This window comes from Equus przewalskii, chromosome 1 (assembly GCF_037783145.1).
Source record: "Equus przewalskii isolate Varuska chromosome 1, EquPr2, whole genome shotgun sequence".
Classification (NCBI taxonomy): Eukaryota; Metazoa; Chordata; class Mammalia; order Perissodactyla; family Equidae; genus Equus; species Equus przewalskii.
In genome coordinates this window covers 50,922,643-50,942,055 of record NC_091831.1, presented here as the reverse complement: position 1 = coordinate 50,942,055, position 19,413 = coordinate 50,922,643, and the positions used below count along the sequence as shown (strand labels likewise).

The following is a 19,413-nucleotide window of genomic DNA, read 5'->3' as shown; positions in this document are numbered from 1 at the left end:
GGTAAACTCCACGGACCCCTTAGCATTAAGATGATTTTGCTGATGACAATGATAATAAAACAGAGACTCTATTCTGGGAGACAGCAAAAAGCTTATTGACTCAGCTATTCTAAAAGTATTCTCAAAATAACATACAATAATTCCTTTATCCGACATTTCTAAAATGAGTTTTGAATTTACAAACTGCTTTCAAATAAATTGGAATAACCAAATAAAAGCCTCATATTTTTATATCAATTTAATTTTTTAAAAAACTGTTTATTTTATAATAGTTTTAGATTTACGTAAAATTTGCAAAGATAGTGCAGAGAGTTCCTGCACACCCCTCATCCAGTTTCATTCTTGTTAACATCTTCCGTTACCTTGTTACATTTGTCACAACTGCAGAACCACCATTGCTGTATTACCGCCAACCAAACTCTAGACTTTACTTGGATTTCACTACTTTGTCCACTGACGCCCTTTTTGTGTTCCAGGATCCCATCCAAGATACCACATTGCATTTAGTCCTCCTGCCTCCTTCATTTCTTCTGGGCTGTGAGTTTCTCAGTCTTTGCTTGTTCTTTATAACCTTGACAGTTTTGAGGAGTGCTGCTAGGGTATACTGCAAAATGTTCCTCAGTTTGGGTTTGTCTGATATTTTTCTCATGGTCAGACTGGAGTTATGGGTTTGGGGGAGGAAGACCACAGAGATAAAGTACCATTCTCATCACATCGTACCGAGGGTACATATTACCAACATAACATCACTATAATGTTAACCTTGACCTCAACGTACATTTACAGAGCATTTTCATATTCATTACCTCATGCGATTCTTTGAATGATCATGGGGTGTACAAGGTTGGCATCCTCAGCTCCATGTTACAAAGGAAGATCCTGAGACGGGAGCTGGAACTAAGGCATTATGACTGCCACCCCAGCATAACACCCTTATCACCTCCTCTAAATCGCACCTACAACAAGCATTTATAAGAAGCAACATCGTACAATGCTTTCCAGTGTAAATTCATTTTAGTGCTTCTGTGGTTAAGAATGTTCATGATTAAATGATAAATGGTATCTTCATCCTATAGCTCTAACCCTAGGCTCATTTGAACAAACTCTAAATGGATCAAAATGTCCAATCAACTAATCTAGTAACAACCAATGAACTACATGAACTAAACATCATGATTTAAATTCACATTTTGAATAAACTTTCTTTTTCCAAACTGATTCTTTTGTGTTTTATAGTCATATTCTATTTTCTTAAAGATTCAAGCCTTATCAGACCCCAAAAATCATTTAAAAGAAGATTGTTTCCTCATCTGTGAAACAAGATTGTGATTAGAAAAAGATGCAACATTTTGGTGTATAACAATGTTGCTCACTTTTCAATCAGTTAGGGAGGGGCTCTGACACTGTCCCTCTGGAGATAGTAATAATAACAATAATAGTTACCATTATTATAATTATAGTACTACTAATAATAGCCAACATATTTAAGTCTTCTATGAGGCTGGCTCTGTGCTAAGTGATAATCTCATTTCACCCTCAAAACCTACGGGTTAAGTCCTACTAATGTCCTCATTCTGCAAATGAGGAAACTGAGGCTCAGAGAGACAAAGAAACTCACCCAAGTTTACACAGCTCATATGCTGAAAGCATTTAATTTGCTAGGGCTGCCATAACGAAACATCACAGACTTAGAGGCTTAAACAACAGAAATTTACTTTCTCACCGTCCTAGATCACAGAAAGTCCAAGATCAAAGTGTTGGCAGGTTTGGTTTCTTCTGAGGCCTCTCTCCTTGGCTTGGAGATGGCCACCTTCTCACTGTGCCCTCACATGGTCTTTCCTCCATGCATGTGCATCCCTGGAGTCTCTTTGTGTGCCTACATTTCCTTCCTTTATAAAGACACAAGTCAAATTAGATTAGGACCCATGCTAATGGCTGTGTTTTAACGTAATCACCTCTTTAAAGACCTTACCTTGAAATCTGGCTACATTCTGAGGTACTGGGGGTTAGGACAAAACATATGGAATTGGAGAGAACACAATTCAGCCCATAACAGAAGCTGTGATTCAAACCCAAGCTGTATGACTACAAAGCCAAAATCTTAACTACGTGGCCATCCTGGGAGATAAGTCTCACAATATTCAGGGTAGTAAAACCACCAGCATTTTCAGACTTGCTTATCATCACAGCCAATCAAGCAGTGTTCCCACTGATCTGTGATCTCCTTTCACATGACAGAATGAGGCATTGAGCTCATACCAAAGACATTTAGTAGCTTTATTATTTACCCCATCATTTACAAGCAGCTGGCCTTAGAAGAAGACTCAGCTATGCGACCAGCTGGGGAATAACACACTGCTGTTTTGGGGTGTTGTTTATTCAATCCTCATTCATGTCTTAATTTATTCATTCCACAAATATTTACTGAGTGCCTGCTGTATTCCAGGCATTTTCTAAGCACTTTTGAAATATCAAGCAATTTAATTCTTACAATACATGAAGGTACTATCATTATTCTTATTCTTGTTTTATGGATGAGAAACCAAGGCTTAAAGAGATTAAGTAACTTGCCAACAATCGCATCACTGAAAAGATAGAGCCAAGGCTTGAAGAAGGCAACTTGAAGGCAGCCTACTCTAGATCCTTCACCTGCACTTCAGATTTCTCTTCTCACTGGCTGTTGAAGTGTCTGAAGATTGATAATTACCACTGGCCTTTACTTTGTTTTTTAAAAGAAGAGCAATTATTGCAGCTATTGCTAACTTAACGAAGTTCTGATTTTCCTCCACTAGTGTATATAATATGAAATAGTTGCAGTTACAGTTCTCATTTAATCCACACATTTCAGGACAGTAAATACATCTGTGAGTTTTTTAGTTCGAATTTGTGAACTAGGAATTAAGCCTTTACCTTTGAAATGATAGAAATGGTTCTTAAAGCCAAAAGAATGCAGTAAAAACAATGCCAGAAAGTTTGAGGGGGTGGACCAGAATTTTTGAGGAATTTCAGGAAGGTAGAATACAGACAGGATTGGGTCAATGGAGAAACCAGAGCAGAAGAAAACAGGCTAAGACAGCAGAGGTGGACACAGTTCTTTCTATGAGAGCCCTGAAGAACCTGAAGTCATACCACCAAGTACAAAGCACAGTTGTGTTCAAGATATTTGTTCAATAACTATATTCACAACAGTAGAAATGGTTGGAGTTCATCTCTGCTTCCTTATCTAGTCATCAATGATCTCAAGCTAAAATCTGAGAAATGTTCTTCAAAGAAAGATGAGATGGGGGTGAGACTCCTAGTAAGGGTGTGAAGAGAATCAGAGCATCCTTAGGGGTGGATATGGATCTTCAAAGCAGTCAGAGCTGGGGAATGGGGTAGAGGAGAGAAGTCAAGGCAGCCCTACCAGGACTGAATGAGATGCGCTAAGCACCAGCTCTCAGAGGAACCCTCCTCACCTGGAAACCACTGCCTGCCTCCCCCCACTGCACCCCACAGGGAAGCTGACCTGACAGTGTCTCCTCCCAAGTACCTAGGACCATAGCCAGCTCTCCCATTCAACGGACAAACAGCAACTCAGAACATCTATACCAAATACGTCTCCTAGCCAGCCCAGTTCTTTATTTGTAAAGATGAATGGAAAACAAAGGATTATTAGATTATTTGAGGATCATCAGATTAAAAAAACCCTGAAAGTGATGGAAGGAATGGAATAAATTGAACAATCGACAAGGTAAAAACAGAAATAATTCAGGGAAGGCAAAATAATTAAAAAGTTATAAGTAATATTCTTAAAGAAATTTAAAAAGATATTGCATCTATCAAACAAGAACAAGCTGCTGTGAAAAGACAAGGTATCAATTAATAAAGCTTGTTGCAAAACTAGTTGGCCAAAAGAACCATTGCTAGAGTGGAAAAATAAAATGAAATCATCTGAAGATTAAGCTAGACATCTAGAAGATGAAGTTACGAAATTCCACCAGAACTTAGATCAAAAGGAAAAAGATAGAAAATATAAGTCATTCTAGAAAGAGAAAACAGAAACAATGGAAAAGAAATTATCAAAAAAAAAAAAATAACAGAAAAAGATTTCACTTACCTAAATAAAGATACACAATTACTGTGTGGGGTAGAGTACATGAAAAAAAGTCCAATATCTAGACACATTCAAATGATAAAGCATTCCAGGGATTAAAAAAAAGACCTAAAAAATTCCAGAGACTAAAAAAATACTTATCTACAAAGAGAAGGCAATGAAATGTACATGAGACTTCTTATCAGTAACAGTGGACTCTAGAAAATAATGAATGTCTTCAAAGTTCAGGGGAAACAAACATTACGTCTGAAAAATACATTGAATAATAATTACATATTTTAAAAATTTTGTCTATTTCCAATTTTTAGGATCAACCCATTGACAAGGCACAGTAGACTTAATTATAACCAGAGAACAGAATGTTGTTGTTATAGACAAAATCATTAACAGAATTTGGGTAATAGAGGTGGAGTGAGGAAGAAAAAAAGTATTGAGAGACTATTGGACTCTCCAACATTCAAACCGAGAACTCAACCGTTTTATAACTTGGTAAATTGAGAAATGGAGGAATATAAAGTATATATTTGTAACTGTAAGATGTAATTGTAAAAATGGAAAGTGTCAATTGTGAATAATTCCTCTGGGGAATAGAATTGTATTTTCCTATAGTATATGATTTTTTCGTGCCATATAGTATACACATAGGCACACATGTATATAATGTGTGCATGTATAAGAGTGACGTCTGAATATGATCAAAATGGAGCCAAGGGGAGAATGAACACTACTAGGAGGCTGTGACCTTTGAGACCAACCTGCAGCATTGGTGGCCTCTGTATGCAGATGATTTGGGATTGCATCGCTGTTGTGAGGCCATAGATGAGCCTATAATTGCATGCACAATGTTTAGATAGGACCAGGCAGGGACATCTCAAACATTGTAAGTGTAGAATGTGTTCATGTCAGCCCAGGGCTGGATGGTACTAGGTATGTCAGCCAATGTGCTTCCCTTGCCCTCTTTCTCCCCTGCTCAAACTGCCCTGCCCAGAACTCTACCTGGAAGGATGAAAAAAACAGTACTAAATTGGTCTTTGCATAGGGTTGGCCAATGACTGTTCTACAGTCAATCAGTAGCGTACTCACTGGTCCATGGTGTGACCTGGTACCTAGAGTTGAAAGAATTCAATCGAATTTCTTTTTTCAGGAATTTTAACTGAGAATTTGGAGTGATTTGGCTGGAAGCCAACAGTGTCAGAGAGTTGCTTTGAAAAGGTCCACAGACTGTAACCTTGAGATCTCTGGAGCCACTCGACTCCACAGCTGTCCTCCAGCTCCAGTTGCCCAAGGTTCTATTGTACCTCCTGTACTTGAATTCCAAGGGATTCTATCTCCCTTGTTAGACTACGTACCCTTCCAATAACTACTCCTTTACTTGAGATGGCCTGAGACACTCTTTTATGCAACCAAAATCACTCTAATTGAGAGAGAAACCTGACAACTGTGTTCGCTTTACATTCCGAAGGGAAGAGAGGCCTGGTGACTGCTGTCCCCTGGGATGATAGGATGTGCTGGTATTGCTTTATTGCAACCCCAGCCTGCACAAGAACTGGGTGCATGAGGCTGAGATTGCTTTTTCAGGAAGAGTAGATTTTTTTTTAATTACTTAATTCTTTTCTCTTTTTTTAAAGATTATTAGGCTATTGGATTGGAGGTCTCAAGACATTTCTCAAAGCCTCCAGTCTTCTGAAATGAGCTTAGGAGGAAATTAAAAAGACATAATCTTAGAGTTCTTTTTAATGAGTTTTGTTTTTCAGATCCAGAGACAACAGAATCTCTGAGTTGAAACATTCAAAATAGAGAACAACAAAGACGTTTGGAAGATGTCAGACTGACCACCCTCCTTTTTGGTTAAACTCTTCTCCTGGGGAGCCCTTCCTAGGAAGCCTAAGAAAGAGAAAAGCAACCCTTGGCAGCAGGCAGCTGGCCTGACACCATCAACCAGGCCTCAGTACCTTCCTGTTGAACACAACAATTTCAAAGGACATCAAGATCAAGCAAGGCCACTCTGTGAGGGTGATGGATCAAGGGAAAAATAGGACCACTCTGCAATCATATCTGAACACAAACAAAACATCAACATTGTCCAAACCACAAAAATGACCAAACATTCCCCTATCTAAATAGGCTTTATTAAGACACCCAGTCATAGAATTAGCCCCAGTTCCTGATAGGATCCAATTTAGAGTAAAGCCCCACTTTATTCATCCCTCCCTAAATTTCTTCATCCCACCCTAAAATCACCTACCACAAGCCCAGAACCTTTCTAACTTTCTAACACCTTCTTACTGGGACGCCCCACAGTTCCCCATGAGGTATGTTCTCTCTCCCTTAGAAAGTAATAAACTCAACTTGCTCAGCAACAGATGAGTTCCTGGTGGTGTTTGGCCGGAGGGCTTTGACCAGCCTAAGGAACGTCATGTTTCTCTGCTCCTCTCTTATTATTACTTGCCTCAGATCAGCAGAGTGCTTCCCCTGGCCAAACTTTCTTGGTCCAGGCAATAATTGCCAACTTTTTCGAAGCACTGGTTACCTGTCAGGTGCTTTGTATGGACAATCTCATTTGATCCCCACAATGGCCCTATGAGTACATAGACTTACTACCCCATTTACAGATGAAAAAACTGAGGTACAAAGGTTACAACACTATTAAATGGCTGAGCGAGGAGTCCAAGGCAGCCAGCTGGCCCGGCCCTATGGCTCCAATGTACATGCCACACGGCCTCCTGCTGCTTTGGTCTACGGTGCTCTCATGCATCACCGGATAGTGGGCTGCCCCAGGTGGCTATGCCATCAGCCCACATTGAAGGGCACTACGATAAACAGTCCCAGGAAATCACTGCTGAGTTTCCTGCAAGACATGGGAGAACGCAGACCCACAGCAAAAACAAGACTTCTCCCTAATCACAGTACCAGAAATAACTGAGCTGCTTCTTGGCAGTTGGATTTTTTTCAACTAATTAAGACAATGATGTAATCAGAGTTTTTCAACCTAATTTAACAAAGATATGGGATGATTTTAAGTTGAATAAAGCTAACCAAGAAAGATATTCCCTTTGCGTGTTTCTTTCAGTTTTATTAAAGTGATCAAAAGAGCATTCTTGCTTGATAGGGGTATGACTAGCATTTCTTTTTCTCTCCAGAAAGAGGGAGGCTGAGGCACAGAGTCTTGGAAGGCGACAATTAATAACTAGCGAGATTTCAGTAACTTCATTTTATTTTATTTATTTTTGTAATTACCTTCCATCTATAGGCAACTATACTGATTTTCCATTTATAAGTGACCTAAAGTTTCCTTTTAAAAATTATTTCAGGAAAAATTTGAGTTCGTCTAAAGAAAAATGTTAAGTAAATAGTGGTACAGCTGGTAGGAAACCTAACAAGGAAACGAAAATCATGAGGGTGTTTTGGGAAAGCCTGAATTCAGTTTCGTCTTTGCCTCGGATGCCAGAAAGACTAGAGAGTGGTTCACTGGTCATTGATTTCCAGGGTGCAGTTCCAGGCTCCATGATTCCACCTTCTAATCTAACTCCTGGCTTTATCTTCTGTCTTCCCACACTCTCCCGTCTGCCTTCTTGTCTTGCTACCCTATATCCTTTCAGAAAAAAACCGGGGGCGGGGGGTGGGGGGAGGAGGATGCCATGATAAAGAACATCTCTTTGCGTTAACAACACCTTGTCCAGAGAGTAGAAGTGACAGGGGCTACCTGTTCGCTATGTAAAGTGCTGGGAGCTCTCAGAAAGCCCAGCACGTCTGGTTTCCTCTAGTCCTGGGAAGTTTCAGTTCTTCAAACTGGGCAGGAACTGCGCTTCTAAAACTGCTTGGACAGCAGATTCTTTGGTCGTCCTCGGTCCCAGTTTCGAGTCGCTCTCAGAGGCTGTCTCAGTAAGAAGTGTGAATGAATGAAAGTCCTTTAATGGGAAAGCAAGGAGGAGGTGCCACAGATTCGTGCCCCTCCCCCTTGCTGATTATGCAGCACCTTGACCTTCCGTCCATCTCCCTCCTCTTTCAATCCCTCGGAGTGGGGAAGTTCTTGGGGACCCCACTGGAGGCACGGGGTGCAGTGAGGATAGAGGGCAGGGAGGGAGATTGGCTCCCGGGATTGGGAGGGGGATGGGCAGCGCTGGAGAATAACGCGCAGGAGTGCGGGCAGCACAGCCCCAGACTCCCTGGAAAGCTCAGCAGTCTAGAAAAGCGGGGTTTAGATTCTCCCCCAAGAGTTCTCAGGAAGTTTGGGGGAGGGGCGAGCCGCTCTCTCCTATCTACAGGCGCGGGAGAGTGCAGAGGGACGCTTGCAGCAGCTGGTCTCGGAGCTGTCACATTCCCGCCCACGGGCGGGCTGGGGTGCTCCCGGCGGGGTCTGCGGGGCGCAGGCGGGGGGGCCGCTGGCAGCGCGCGCCGGCCGGCATGGAGGGACTGGTGCTGCTCAACGCCCTGGTCACCCGGCTGCTGTTCGTGCTGCACTCGCTGGTTGGGGTCTGGCGAGTGACCGAGGTGAAGAAGGAGCCGTGGTACTGGCTGCTGGCGCTGCTCAACCTCCTGCTCTTTCTGGAGACTGTGCTCACCCTCAAGTTCAAGCACGGCAGAGGCTACAAATGGTGAGTGCACCCCGGGAAAAGGGGAGGCGCGCGGGGTCCTCGGGTACTGTCCCCCACAGCACTCACGGGCAGCCCAAGAGCCCAGCTGCCCGCTGCCCGCCGATTCTTTACTCGGATTCGGACCCCCTTTGTCCTCGCTGCGAGCTTCGAAGGAGCGCGAGATGCTTGCGCGTCTCTCTGGCAGCCGGGGGTACCTCAGGGTCCCAGGGCAACACTGGGACGGCTCAAGCCGTGAATGCGGCCACGCGTCACCCAGTCCCAGGTTTGGGAACTTGGAAGATGCGGAAAAAGAAAGAAAGCGCTTACCTGCTGTACAGAAAGTGCTCCAAAGTGGGGGAGTGGCGGGGCAAGGAGGGCGGCATGTGCCTTGTTTTCTGAATTTGGGGTGTGCGGGTGTGCATGGGTTAGTCTGCGTGCGTGCAAGTGTGGGAATGCCCTTCACTGGGCTTCAGTGTCTTCTGCTTGAGCTTGTGGGCTTCCGGCAGCCTCTGAGGGCGAGAAGCCCCTCGCAGCACGTCTGTGGTTTCGGACTCTTCGCTTCCTTGGAGCCTCGGGCGCCCTGGCGTGACACTGGCCTCAGGTGTCCCGGGTTAGCAGCTTCGGAGCTTAGTTAATGGGCAGCCTGTCTTGTCAAAGACGGGTTGCCACTCTGGTGGAGGGACCAGTAGGTAGTGCTTCAGACTTAACCTCAACGTGCAAGAACTAGAGGCTCTGCGTGGTGCTGTATTTCTTCCCCAAAGACTTGCATGGCAATAGAAGACTCGAGAAAAAGAGTCTCTTGCCGTTTACCAAGAGCCTCCACCTCCATCCGTCCACTCCCAGATTTTCATCCCAAACTTCTCCAAGTTAGGCCTCTTCCTGTATCAATTTTTTAAAACAGTGAGGCTATGTCTTATATTTCTTATATGTCGATACTTTTAAAAATACCTAATGCTACGAGAAAGAAGAAAATCGTATTAGCCAATTCAAGAATTACATATACTATGGCATTATAGCTGGCCACCATATTCAGGGGGAAAAAAAAAAACCCAAACCCTCTCTACTGTTTTACATATTAAACTACAAGAGGTGGTGCATTTCATGACAGTCCAAGGAAGAGAATGTGTTATCTCTTAAAATGATGTGAATCTTGTTTAAATTGAGAAATTTCTAGAATTATCAAGGAAAAAAATTGTTCAAGTAGAATCCTAATTTAATACAATGAGGACTGGAATGTTACTGCTCTCCACCCTCAGCCTCCCCAGAACAGCTTACTAAGCAACAGAGAATCGAGGTACTTTCCAGTGTGTCTTCTGGAAATGTCAAAGAAAAATGGTATTAGCTTCCTAAGTAAGCCTTAGGGTTAAAGAAACAAAATGGGAGAAAAGTGTTCACCCAGCATGTTGTATGACATTGATTTAGTTTTTACCAAGTAGCTTTAATATGCTAGGGTAGAAATATCTTCAGTAACAGGAGGATGCAGTCTGAAGGTGAAAAATGTTCCATGTAAAGCAGTCTGGCTACCAACATCAGAGCTTCTGGGAGAAATGTCAACCTCATAAGAGGGACTAGCTCAACAGGACCTAAAATATTCCATCTCCTGCTCCAAGAGTAGACCACAGGCCTTAGTTTAGGTTAAGTCAAAATTCCACTGCAGTTGTGAAGAAATACTATAGCCAATGGAACTTTACCTCCACGTCTGTATCATCACTGACAGCTGGTTCAGACTGACATGCAATTTACAAACAAGAGAGGGAAAAAGATTGGGGCAAAATAGGTGATGGTCAGTGCATGGAGTTAAATTAGGTACTGGGGAGGTCTTCATGTTTAGAGTGTGGCCTCAAAATCAGACATAAAATGGGGTAAAATCTGGGCTTTCCTACTTACTTCCTGTGAGGCACTGAGCAAGTTACTTAACATTTTTGAGCCTCACGTTCCTCATCTATAAATACTTATCTCATAGGTTATTACAATGAAATAATATATGTTGATGGCCAACAAATAAAAAAGGAGTAGTCTTTTCTAGATCTTAAGATTTTTCTTTCTTTTCTTCTTATTAAAAAAATAGTCTGTGTCAACTGGACGTATTTTCTGTCTGTACAAGTCAAACAAATTCACTTGAGAGACTGGCCAATAAACCTTTAGTTCAGAGCCAAAAAGTAGAAAAAACAATCCTCATCATTGTTTCAGAACAGACCCATGATGTACATTATAGCACTAATTTAAAAAAAGTCTTGCTAGTTCAGTATCTAGACTAATATCTGAAAATAAGCAAAGAAACAAAGTGGATAGATTTGGCTTGTTACAAAATTTCAGGAACAAATGAGTCTTTGTAACTGATCTAAATAGAAATGTGATGCAGTGCTGTGTTCTACTGATGTTACCAAATACAACTAAGTCTGCAGATATGACCATTTTTATGGTGGACAAAGCCCACACACCACTGTGTCATAAGTTTGAAAACACATTAGAAGATGGAGTGCTAAAAAAAAAAAAAATAGAAAATTCTCCTTGAAATAACGTGGTGGCAGTTAAAAAGGGTTTGATTTGGGGCATATTTCATTTCTGGGTCAAAGTTTTCTGAGTAAAGCAAGGCATAATTTTTTGTTGTTTTTGAGTGTTAAAAAATGTTTCCATCAGAAAATCTAGGCTGATGGAGTAAAAACAAAACAAAGTAAATATTATGGAAGTATCTATACTTTACATAGGAAAATATTAATATGTATAGATCTATATAGATATACCTCTTGATCCATTGGTCTTACATTTTGGAATCTACCTTATAGAACCCAAAGTACTGATGTGTCAAGACATATGTACAAATATATTGAGGTCCATCTTGTTAGTGGAAACTAAGCCAAAAGTAACCTGATTATCCATCAATAGAATGGTTGAAAAGTTGTATCATACCCACACTATAGAATATTTTGCTGGTATTAAAAATAATGAACTAGATTCTTAGCTACTGACTTAGAGGGATGTCCATGATGTGCTGTCAGGAGATGAAAGTTACAATGATGTATATTACAGTCTCATGTTTTTTTAAAAGAAGGACTTGTCAAAGAATTCCCTTTGTATCAGCTGAGTACATTATCTATTAAATGAAGAAAAAGAAGAAGGAGAAATCCTCCCATACTGAAAATCAACGAACCAATCAATCAATCAAGTAATGCTTGAAGGGTGGACAAAACTCCGTACACAAATGAAGTGAAAATTTCTTTTCTGGAACATCAGACCCATGAACCTCCTTTAGACTATTCTGGGCTAGTTTGAACATTTGTTCTTTTTACTAAAATTTGCACCTGGCCCAAAGAAATAAAATCTACAGAAATCATGGAACAATAAACAGAGCTATAGAGGAAAATGTGAACAAAATTTCTTGAAACGTAGCAAACATATTACACTTGTCCAAAGAATGCTTCTTTAGCTATCCTTTGGAAAGGAAAAATGGAACTGAAGCTGCTGAACTCAGCTGTCCAGGGACAGGCAACATTACGTCAACACTAATAACTTGCCAGTTGGAGAAGTTTAATTTGTTGAAATCCTATAGGATACAGAGAGTGAGCCAATGACACATCCCTTGTTAAGCCCAATAACCGTGTGCTAGAGGAATTTGCTCCTTTTCACTTAGTATCTATTTATTTCACCTGCATTTTCACTTACATTTCTAGAAGATGGAAATTAGTATCACTTTGCTTTATTTTTTCATGATTTTATTTTCTATTGACTGGGCAACGATCCGATGGGTCTGTGAATCATCATTTAGGTAAAGTCAAATAGAAGACAATATTTTAGTTGCTTTCCAACCAATACTGATAAAATATTCCTTAGGGGATAGAAAAATTGCCAAGAATGTGACAAGTTTGAAGCGTGTTCACTTGAAAGCAGGAGGTATCCGAGAATAAGTAGAAATCTAAGTTGAATTTATTGGCAAAAGGACAGAATTTTAAGCACTGAGATTTCTTCATCAGAATTGCAAGAATACGAGGGAAATATAATGGAGTTAATAGAAATACCTCACCTATGTGGTCACCTTTCTCTCTCTCTCCTTCCCCTTTCCTTTGTTCAGTCAGACATCTATTTGTTGAATTGCCTACTAAGTAAGCATGACACTGTGCTAGACACTGCCTGACAAGGCAGAAGAAACAGAAAACAAGCATACTTGAAAATTTAAAATAAAAGATAGCATTTTGGTTAAGTGCTCACATGTGTGGGAATAAGAATAATTATGAACATTTAGCATTTACTGTGTTCAGGCTCTTTCACGTTTTCTACACAGAAGATCCCATTCGATCGTGACAGCAGTTGTAATTATTTTCTGTTTCTCTGTTTCCTCCCATTTTTAGCTGAGGAAACTGAGGCACAGAGCTGTTAAGTCATTTTACCTATGATCACTTAGCTGGCAATTGAGAGAGCAGGGATGTTAAGACTCCAAGCTCATGCTCTGACCACTGCTGTCTTTAACAATTTGGAGAAAGGATACAAAGAGGAGTACTTTGGGGGGAGAGGGAGAGAGGACCTTACAGCATCCAAACTGTTGCAGGAAAAATGGGTAAGATGCACATCTGGAGAGAGGAGTGCAAAGGCTGTGTAGGTAAGGGGCATCCTGAGGGCAGAGAGTGTGGGGAAGCAGGAGCACAGAGCCTTATCATTCTTCATTCAACAAAAATATCTGGAACATATGATATGTGTTAGACCTTGTTTGAGTGCCAAGAATATGGACGCGAATAGAACAGGTAAGATCGTGCCCTGAAAAAACTCATGCTTTAGTTAGGGCACTCAGAAAATAAAGAAGCAAATAACAAACAAGGGAGCTAATAAGTAACAATAAGCAAGTAAACAAATGAGCGGTCAGAGCTGTGGAGGTCTACGTGGTGGTGTGGGTTATAGAAGGATGGAGTACCAGGGGAAGTTTCCACTGGGTGGTCAGGGCGGCCTCACCGGGGAGGTGACATCTGAATTGGGTCTATTAGAGAAGAAAAGGAGCCAGGCATGGGAAGAGCCAAGTGTGCCTTGGGACATTCTGACATACTCCGAGAAGACAGACGAATACTGACTTTCTTTTCTACTCTCCTTGTCTCTTCTCCTCCCCATCTCTCCTGCCTCCAAGTGAAAAATGCCATGTAAATTTTGTATCTTTACCATATCTCACTTGAAACACTGTATGTTAGAAAATGTCTGGGTTGCTCCCAACTGAAAACAAGAAAGTTAAATTAGAAATCACAAGAGGTGCCAGCCCGGTAGCTCAGCAGTTAAGTTCACACGTTCCACTTTGGCGGCCTGGGGTTGGATGGCTTGGATCCCCGGTGTGGTCCTACACACCACTTATCAAGCCATGCTGTGGCAGGCGTACCATATGTAAAGTAGAGGAAATGGGCATGAATGTTAGCTCAGGGCCAGTCTTCCTCAGCAAAAAGAGACGGATTGGCGGCAGATGTTAGCTCAGGGCTAATCTTCCTCAAAAACAATAAATAAATAAATAAATAAAAACTCACAAGAGATTCTATGCTAAATTAATTTCAAATTCAAACCAACTTTGTAAAAAAGTTGATGAAATTTGTTTTGAGTGGTCAGTTGTATTTAGAAGCCTCAACAGTAGAAATGAAAGACCTAGACTTGACAGATAACTTATGAAGTCCGACCCAGAACAAGTTTCGAGCAGTGTAGAAGAACTTCTTTGTATGATGTAATTCTGTAGGATTTGATAATATGTATCTTCCTCCACCAAACTGTTTACAAAAATGCCAGAGAGAAAGTTGGGGAATAAAAGCGCTCTTCTCCTGCGGATCTCTTTAGATATCAGAGAGGATGAAATGGAGGGATTTGGAAGCAGAGCCTGTGATTTCCATATGGCCAACCTGGGCACTAGAAATTCTCCCAGCAGATAGATTACTTCTCTTGCTGTTCACACTTGCTGTCCAGATTTCCCAAAATCTCTCCTCAGCTTTTTAGTTATTCCAATAGCACTTTACACTGTGCAATGGATTTATCAGCCCTGTCTGCAGTGTGTATACAGTTTTATTATGTTCATTATCTTCACATGTGTGCATGTTTTCTATATTTATTTATTTTTTTGGTGAGGAAGATTGGCCCTGAGCAAACATCTGTTGCCAAACTTCCTCTTTTTTTGCTTGAGGAAGATTGTCCCTGAGCTAACATCTGTGCCAATCTTTTTCTATTTTGTATGTGGGACTCTGCCACAGCATGGCTTGATGAGAAAAGCGTAGGTCTGCGCCCAGGCTCTGAACACATGAGCCCTGGGCTGCCGAAGCAGAGCTGGTGAACTTAACCACTACACCACCAGGTGGGCCCCGTGCATGCATTTTATATCCTCAGCCTTGGGATCAGTGCAAAGGGTGACTTAAATTTGCATCCTTTTTGGAAAGGCACACTGAATGTTATCAGCAAATGACTGCTTTAGTTGATCTGAGTCACGTTTAGGAAGAAGAGTCTTATCCTATCTTGAATTAGTACTATGCTTCACCCCCACAAAAAAGTCATATGTTCTTTTATTTTACAACGGACTTGGGATCAAAGCAATAATTATGTTTGCAGTTAGAATGGGACCCCCAGGAAACCAAACCATTGAATGCTGTCCTTGGTTTCTCCATGAGTATGTTCAATTGAAACATTTAGAGCTGAAAATTAAGGTTAAAATATTTTGTAACTTCTTGTACTTGATTGGGAGAAAAAACAGTTCGTGTGGACAGCTGCCATGAGTCAGTTTAAATATATCCCTACTTCTAAATTTCATGCACTTCTCCTTCTCATGGCAGTGGCATTATTATGCATACGGCAACAGGACAAATCTGAATAGTTTAACTTCTTTTCCAACAATGGAGAATTCACCTTTATGTCCAGGTTCATTCTCCCCATGGGCCTGTCCCTTACTACGCCAGAAGTTCCTCTGAGGCTCTGCTATCAGGAGAGCTAGATCCTGGGTGTAGAAATCATTTTATTAAAGAAAACCGGTGGGTTTTTTTAATAAAATAATTTTTTTATATGCAGGTATCAGAAAATGAACTTTCTTTGAAAGTCACACTGAAATAACATCAAGGGCATATGGGTCGTTAATATAAAATGCCAGGCTCGGGACTGATTTTGTTTGCTTTCTCTGCATATAAACCTACCACCCACAGTTGTTCAGGGAGGGGGGTTATGCTTTATCTTTAGCTTGTCTGGCTGACCTCTGGGAGGTAGCTGGGGTACAACTGACTTAATGTTGTAATCTTACTAGAATAAAAACTACTAATTCTTAGGAAAAAAGAAGTCCTCTCTACCATCAGTGCTGCTGCCAGCCCTGGGCATGTCCTCGGAAGGATTTCTTTGCTTTCTTATTTCCCTGATTGAGCCTCCTGTCCCACACACCTGCTTTGATCCACCTGGCATAGCTTCCTAAGTTGGCTGTGCCATTTTCTGACAGTCTTTTGCTAATAGTAATGAGAATGATGATGAAGGTGATGGTGATAATGGAGGTGGCAAGAGTTATCAATTCTTGAGCGCTGACAATGCTCCAAGCCTGCTGTACATCCATTGTCTCATGTAATCCTCACAATGACCCTATGAATTCATTTTCATCTTTATCACCATCTTATGATGAAGACACTGCTGCACAGTAAGGCTAGATCAATTATCTAAGGTCACAACTAATAATAAATTGCAAAAACAATTCCCAGCATCTGGTGAACACCCACAGCTACTGAGCCAGGCGTTTGCATTGCATGCTTTACCTCATTCACCCCTCACAATAGCCCTGGTGGTCCTATTCTTGCTCCTACTTAAAAATGAGGAAGCCAAAGTTTAGACAAGGATTTCCCAGCCAAGGATTGAACTCCATCAGCCTATTTGTTGTGCTCTGCATTCAATAAACAAATTGGGTTTTGCCTGTGAACGGTACAATGATATCAACTTTTAGGGTCAAGAATTCCTTATAGTGGAGAAAGGTTCAAAATGTTTTTTCTTTTTTAAAATTGAGTAAGTAAATCCCAGGGAACCTGTTAACGAGCACTGAGATGGTTTTGCATAGAACAGAATGTAGAAAACTTCAGACTACACGTGGACATGGCTCAGAGACACTCTTGTACAAGCCAACATCCTTGTAAAACCAAACAGGATATAAAAGAAAACAGAAGGGAAAAATTCTAGATCATCTTTATTTTTGGTCCTAAAGTGAAGAACAATCTCTTCTAAGAACAGAAATAAATACCATTGTCTTTTATAGAATGAAATAAATTAAAACATTACATAAATAATTCCACAATGCATTTATCCTGTCTGAGACCATTAAAATTCCTGTAGTCATTAGTGCTTGAGTCCACTTATTCATTAAACAATCATTTATTGTACTAGGTACTATGATGGTGTTCTTGAAGGAATATAAAATATATGCAATTATATGAGAACAGTACAAAACAACATTCTGAGAAGCAAATAATGTTCCACAAATTAGGCCCAAGAGTGCAGAAAGGCTGCAGGATAAAGATAGAATCAGTACGGTAGGCTTGTTAGACAAGGAAAATTTCTCAGGTAAGTGGTTTATGTACTGCCCTTTGAGGTAGCTGATGGTTTTACCAGAGTGGGGAAAAGAGAGGGACGCGTCTCAGGTCAAGGGAATATCGTGACGGCAAGAGTTAGGATTTCTCTCAGAACCAATTCTTTTAGGAAGATGTCGTGATTTTCTTTGCCTCAGAAATTTTATGAGAAAAATAGGATGTAGATCCTAAAATTGATGCATATTTTATTCCTAGAATTAGTTTAGTCATCCTGAAGCATACTGCTGAGGTTTGAATATGAACAACTTGAATTTTAATAAAGCTTGTTCTTGCTTTAGATATACTCTTGGAAAATTGTAAGTTAAGTGAGATATATAATACTAATATTCCTACTGGTTTATATCATAATTTGGGAATATGACTTTATTAAAAAAACAACTGGCAACATGCAATACAAATTATAATTAAGACCCCTAATATTCACCCTCACAAGTGTTCTCCTCTTTGCAAAACCTAAATGTGGGCATTCCTCAAAGGCTTTGGAAGTATAAAGAATGATTCCATTGCAATGGATAGTCCCAACCCATTTGAAATTTCTCTCTGTCTCTCCTGTTCTTGTTACTAGTCTGCTCTCCCATAAGATCAAGGACAAAACCTATCGTTTCCTCTTAGCACCTATGAAAATATACACACTCCATATTCAATTTTCCATTTGGGGGGAAGTTCTCATGCACTTATGACCATTTAGTTGTGGGTTTCCTCTACCCCTGCTGGGCAGATACACACAAAGGGCTCTGGGAGGGAGGTGGTTGGGAAGGGAATGCTAGTTAAGAAGACAAATGGGTGATGGCTGGGGTCAGATTACTGACTTCTCAGGCATTCAGGGGTTGTGTGTTCTGCAAAAGAATTGGGTGGATTTTGAGGGGCTGCAAAGTGGTGGCTGATATATTGAGGCTGTCGTTTTGGCCACTCTTTTTGCCTGTGCACTAATAGAAAGCCCTTGCAGGGCAGCCAGGTGGAAACCATGGGTGTTAAGGCCCATTTAGAGAAAGCAGTCTACGTGTAAGGAGGACAGACAATCTTTAAATCATTAGACAAGGTTTAGAGCCTCACAAAAGGGTGTCTTGACCTAGTTTCTTGATTTCCATGAAAGTAGGCCTATTATTATAAAGTGCTCCAGAAATTTGATTTCATGTGAGATTTTGAAACTCCAGTTTAGTATCCTTACAGTTCCACTCCACGTCTGTAGAGGGGGACCAGCCTGGTGGCGTAGTGGTTAAGTTCGCATGCGCCGCTTTGGCGGCCTGGGGTTCTCAGGTTTGTGGGCCCAAATCCCAGGCTCAGACCTACACACTGCTCATCAAGCCATGCTGTGGTGGTGTCTCACATGTGAAATAGAAGAAAATTGGCACAGATTGGCAATAGATGTTAGCTCAGGGCCAATCTTCCTCACCAAAGGAAATATTGAGACATGAAATACAACTTAAATTGCGATTCACATTGAAGTAATTTTGGAACATTATTTTTGGTTCACCTAAATATTATCTACTTTTAGATTTATGCATATGATTAGAAGACTAGAATCCTCATTGTTTGTAGAGAGCAAAGCTAAGCAGGGTAGTGGGTGATATTATGGTTAATTTTTCTTCTATTGCTTATTTATACTGTTATATGTTTCTAAAATGAATGTACATTACTTTTTCAATAAGAAAACAACAATAACTGTCATTTTTAGAAAGAGAAAAATGGAATCTAATGCTAGACTAATGGTGAGATGAAGTAAATATAATGCTTTGCAAGGCTAAATTGCTAAATGTCATGACATAATCATTTTGTGGAAAACATCATAATTTGTTGAAATGACAACTTTGTATGATAAATAATATTTTATTTTTGCATGAAATGAACTAAAAAAAAGCACAATGAGTAGAGCTCTTTAAAAGTCAGTGTGGTATCTAGCAGGTAGCAAGACCTATAAGCATATTTGATTAGTAAACAAATAAGTACAGAAACAAAGAAAGAAAAACATCCTTTAAGATGGTGCTCCTGCTGTGTACTTGAGAGAGAATTGGTATGGTCTCTAAAGGCTGTGAAATAAAAAACAAATGAACAAAACTTTCTGTGGAGAGAAAGAATATCTTTAGGAAGGTTTTAATTTAGAAAAAATAGATAAACAAAGGCAAAGTAATTTGGCACTAATGTTGAGCCCCTTCTGTATTCTGGTGCGATGGTGGTAATTGGTACTGTAATAAAT

The 19,413-nt window shown here is 40.6% G+C and overlaps 1 protein-coding gene across 1 annotated transcript in view; it reads left to right on the top strand.

Moving 5' to 3' along the window:
• The first annotated feature begins 7,963 nt into the window (after positions 1-7,963).
• The window catches only part of TMEM26 (transmembrane protein 26), a 39,523-nt gene continuing 28,073 nt past the window's right edge, over positions 7,964-19,413 (top strand). Inside the window, exon 1 of the mRNA XM_008532620.2 lies at positions 7,964-8,688. Within this exon, the coding sequence (XP_008530842.1) occupies positions 8,498-8,688 (191 nt within the window). The 5' untranslated portion in view covers positions 7,964-8,497. The remainder of the gene's footprint in view (positions 8,689-19,413) is intronic.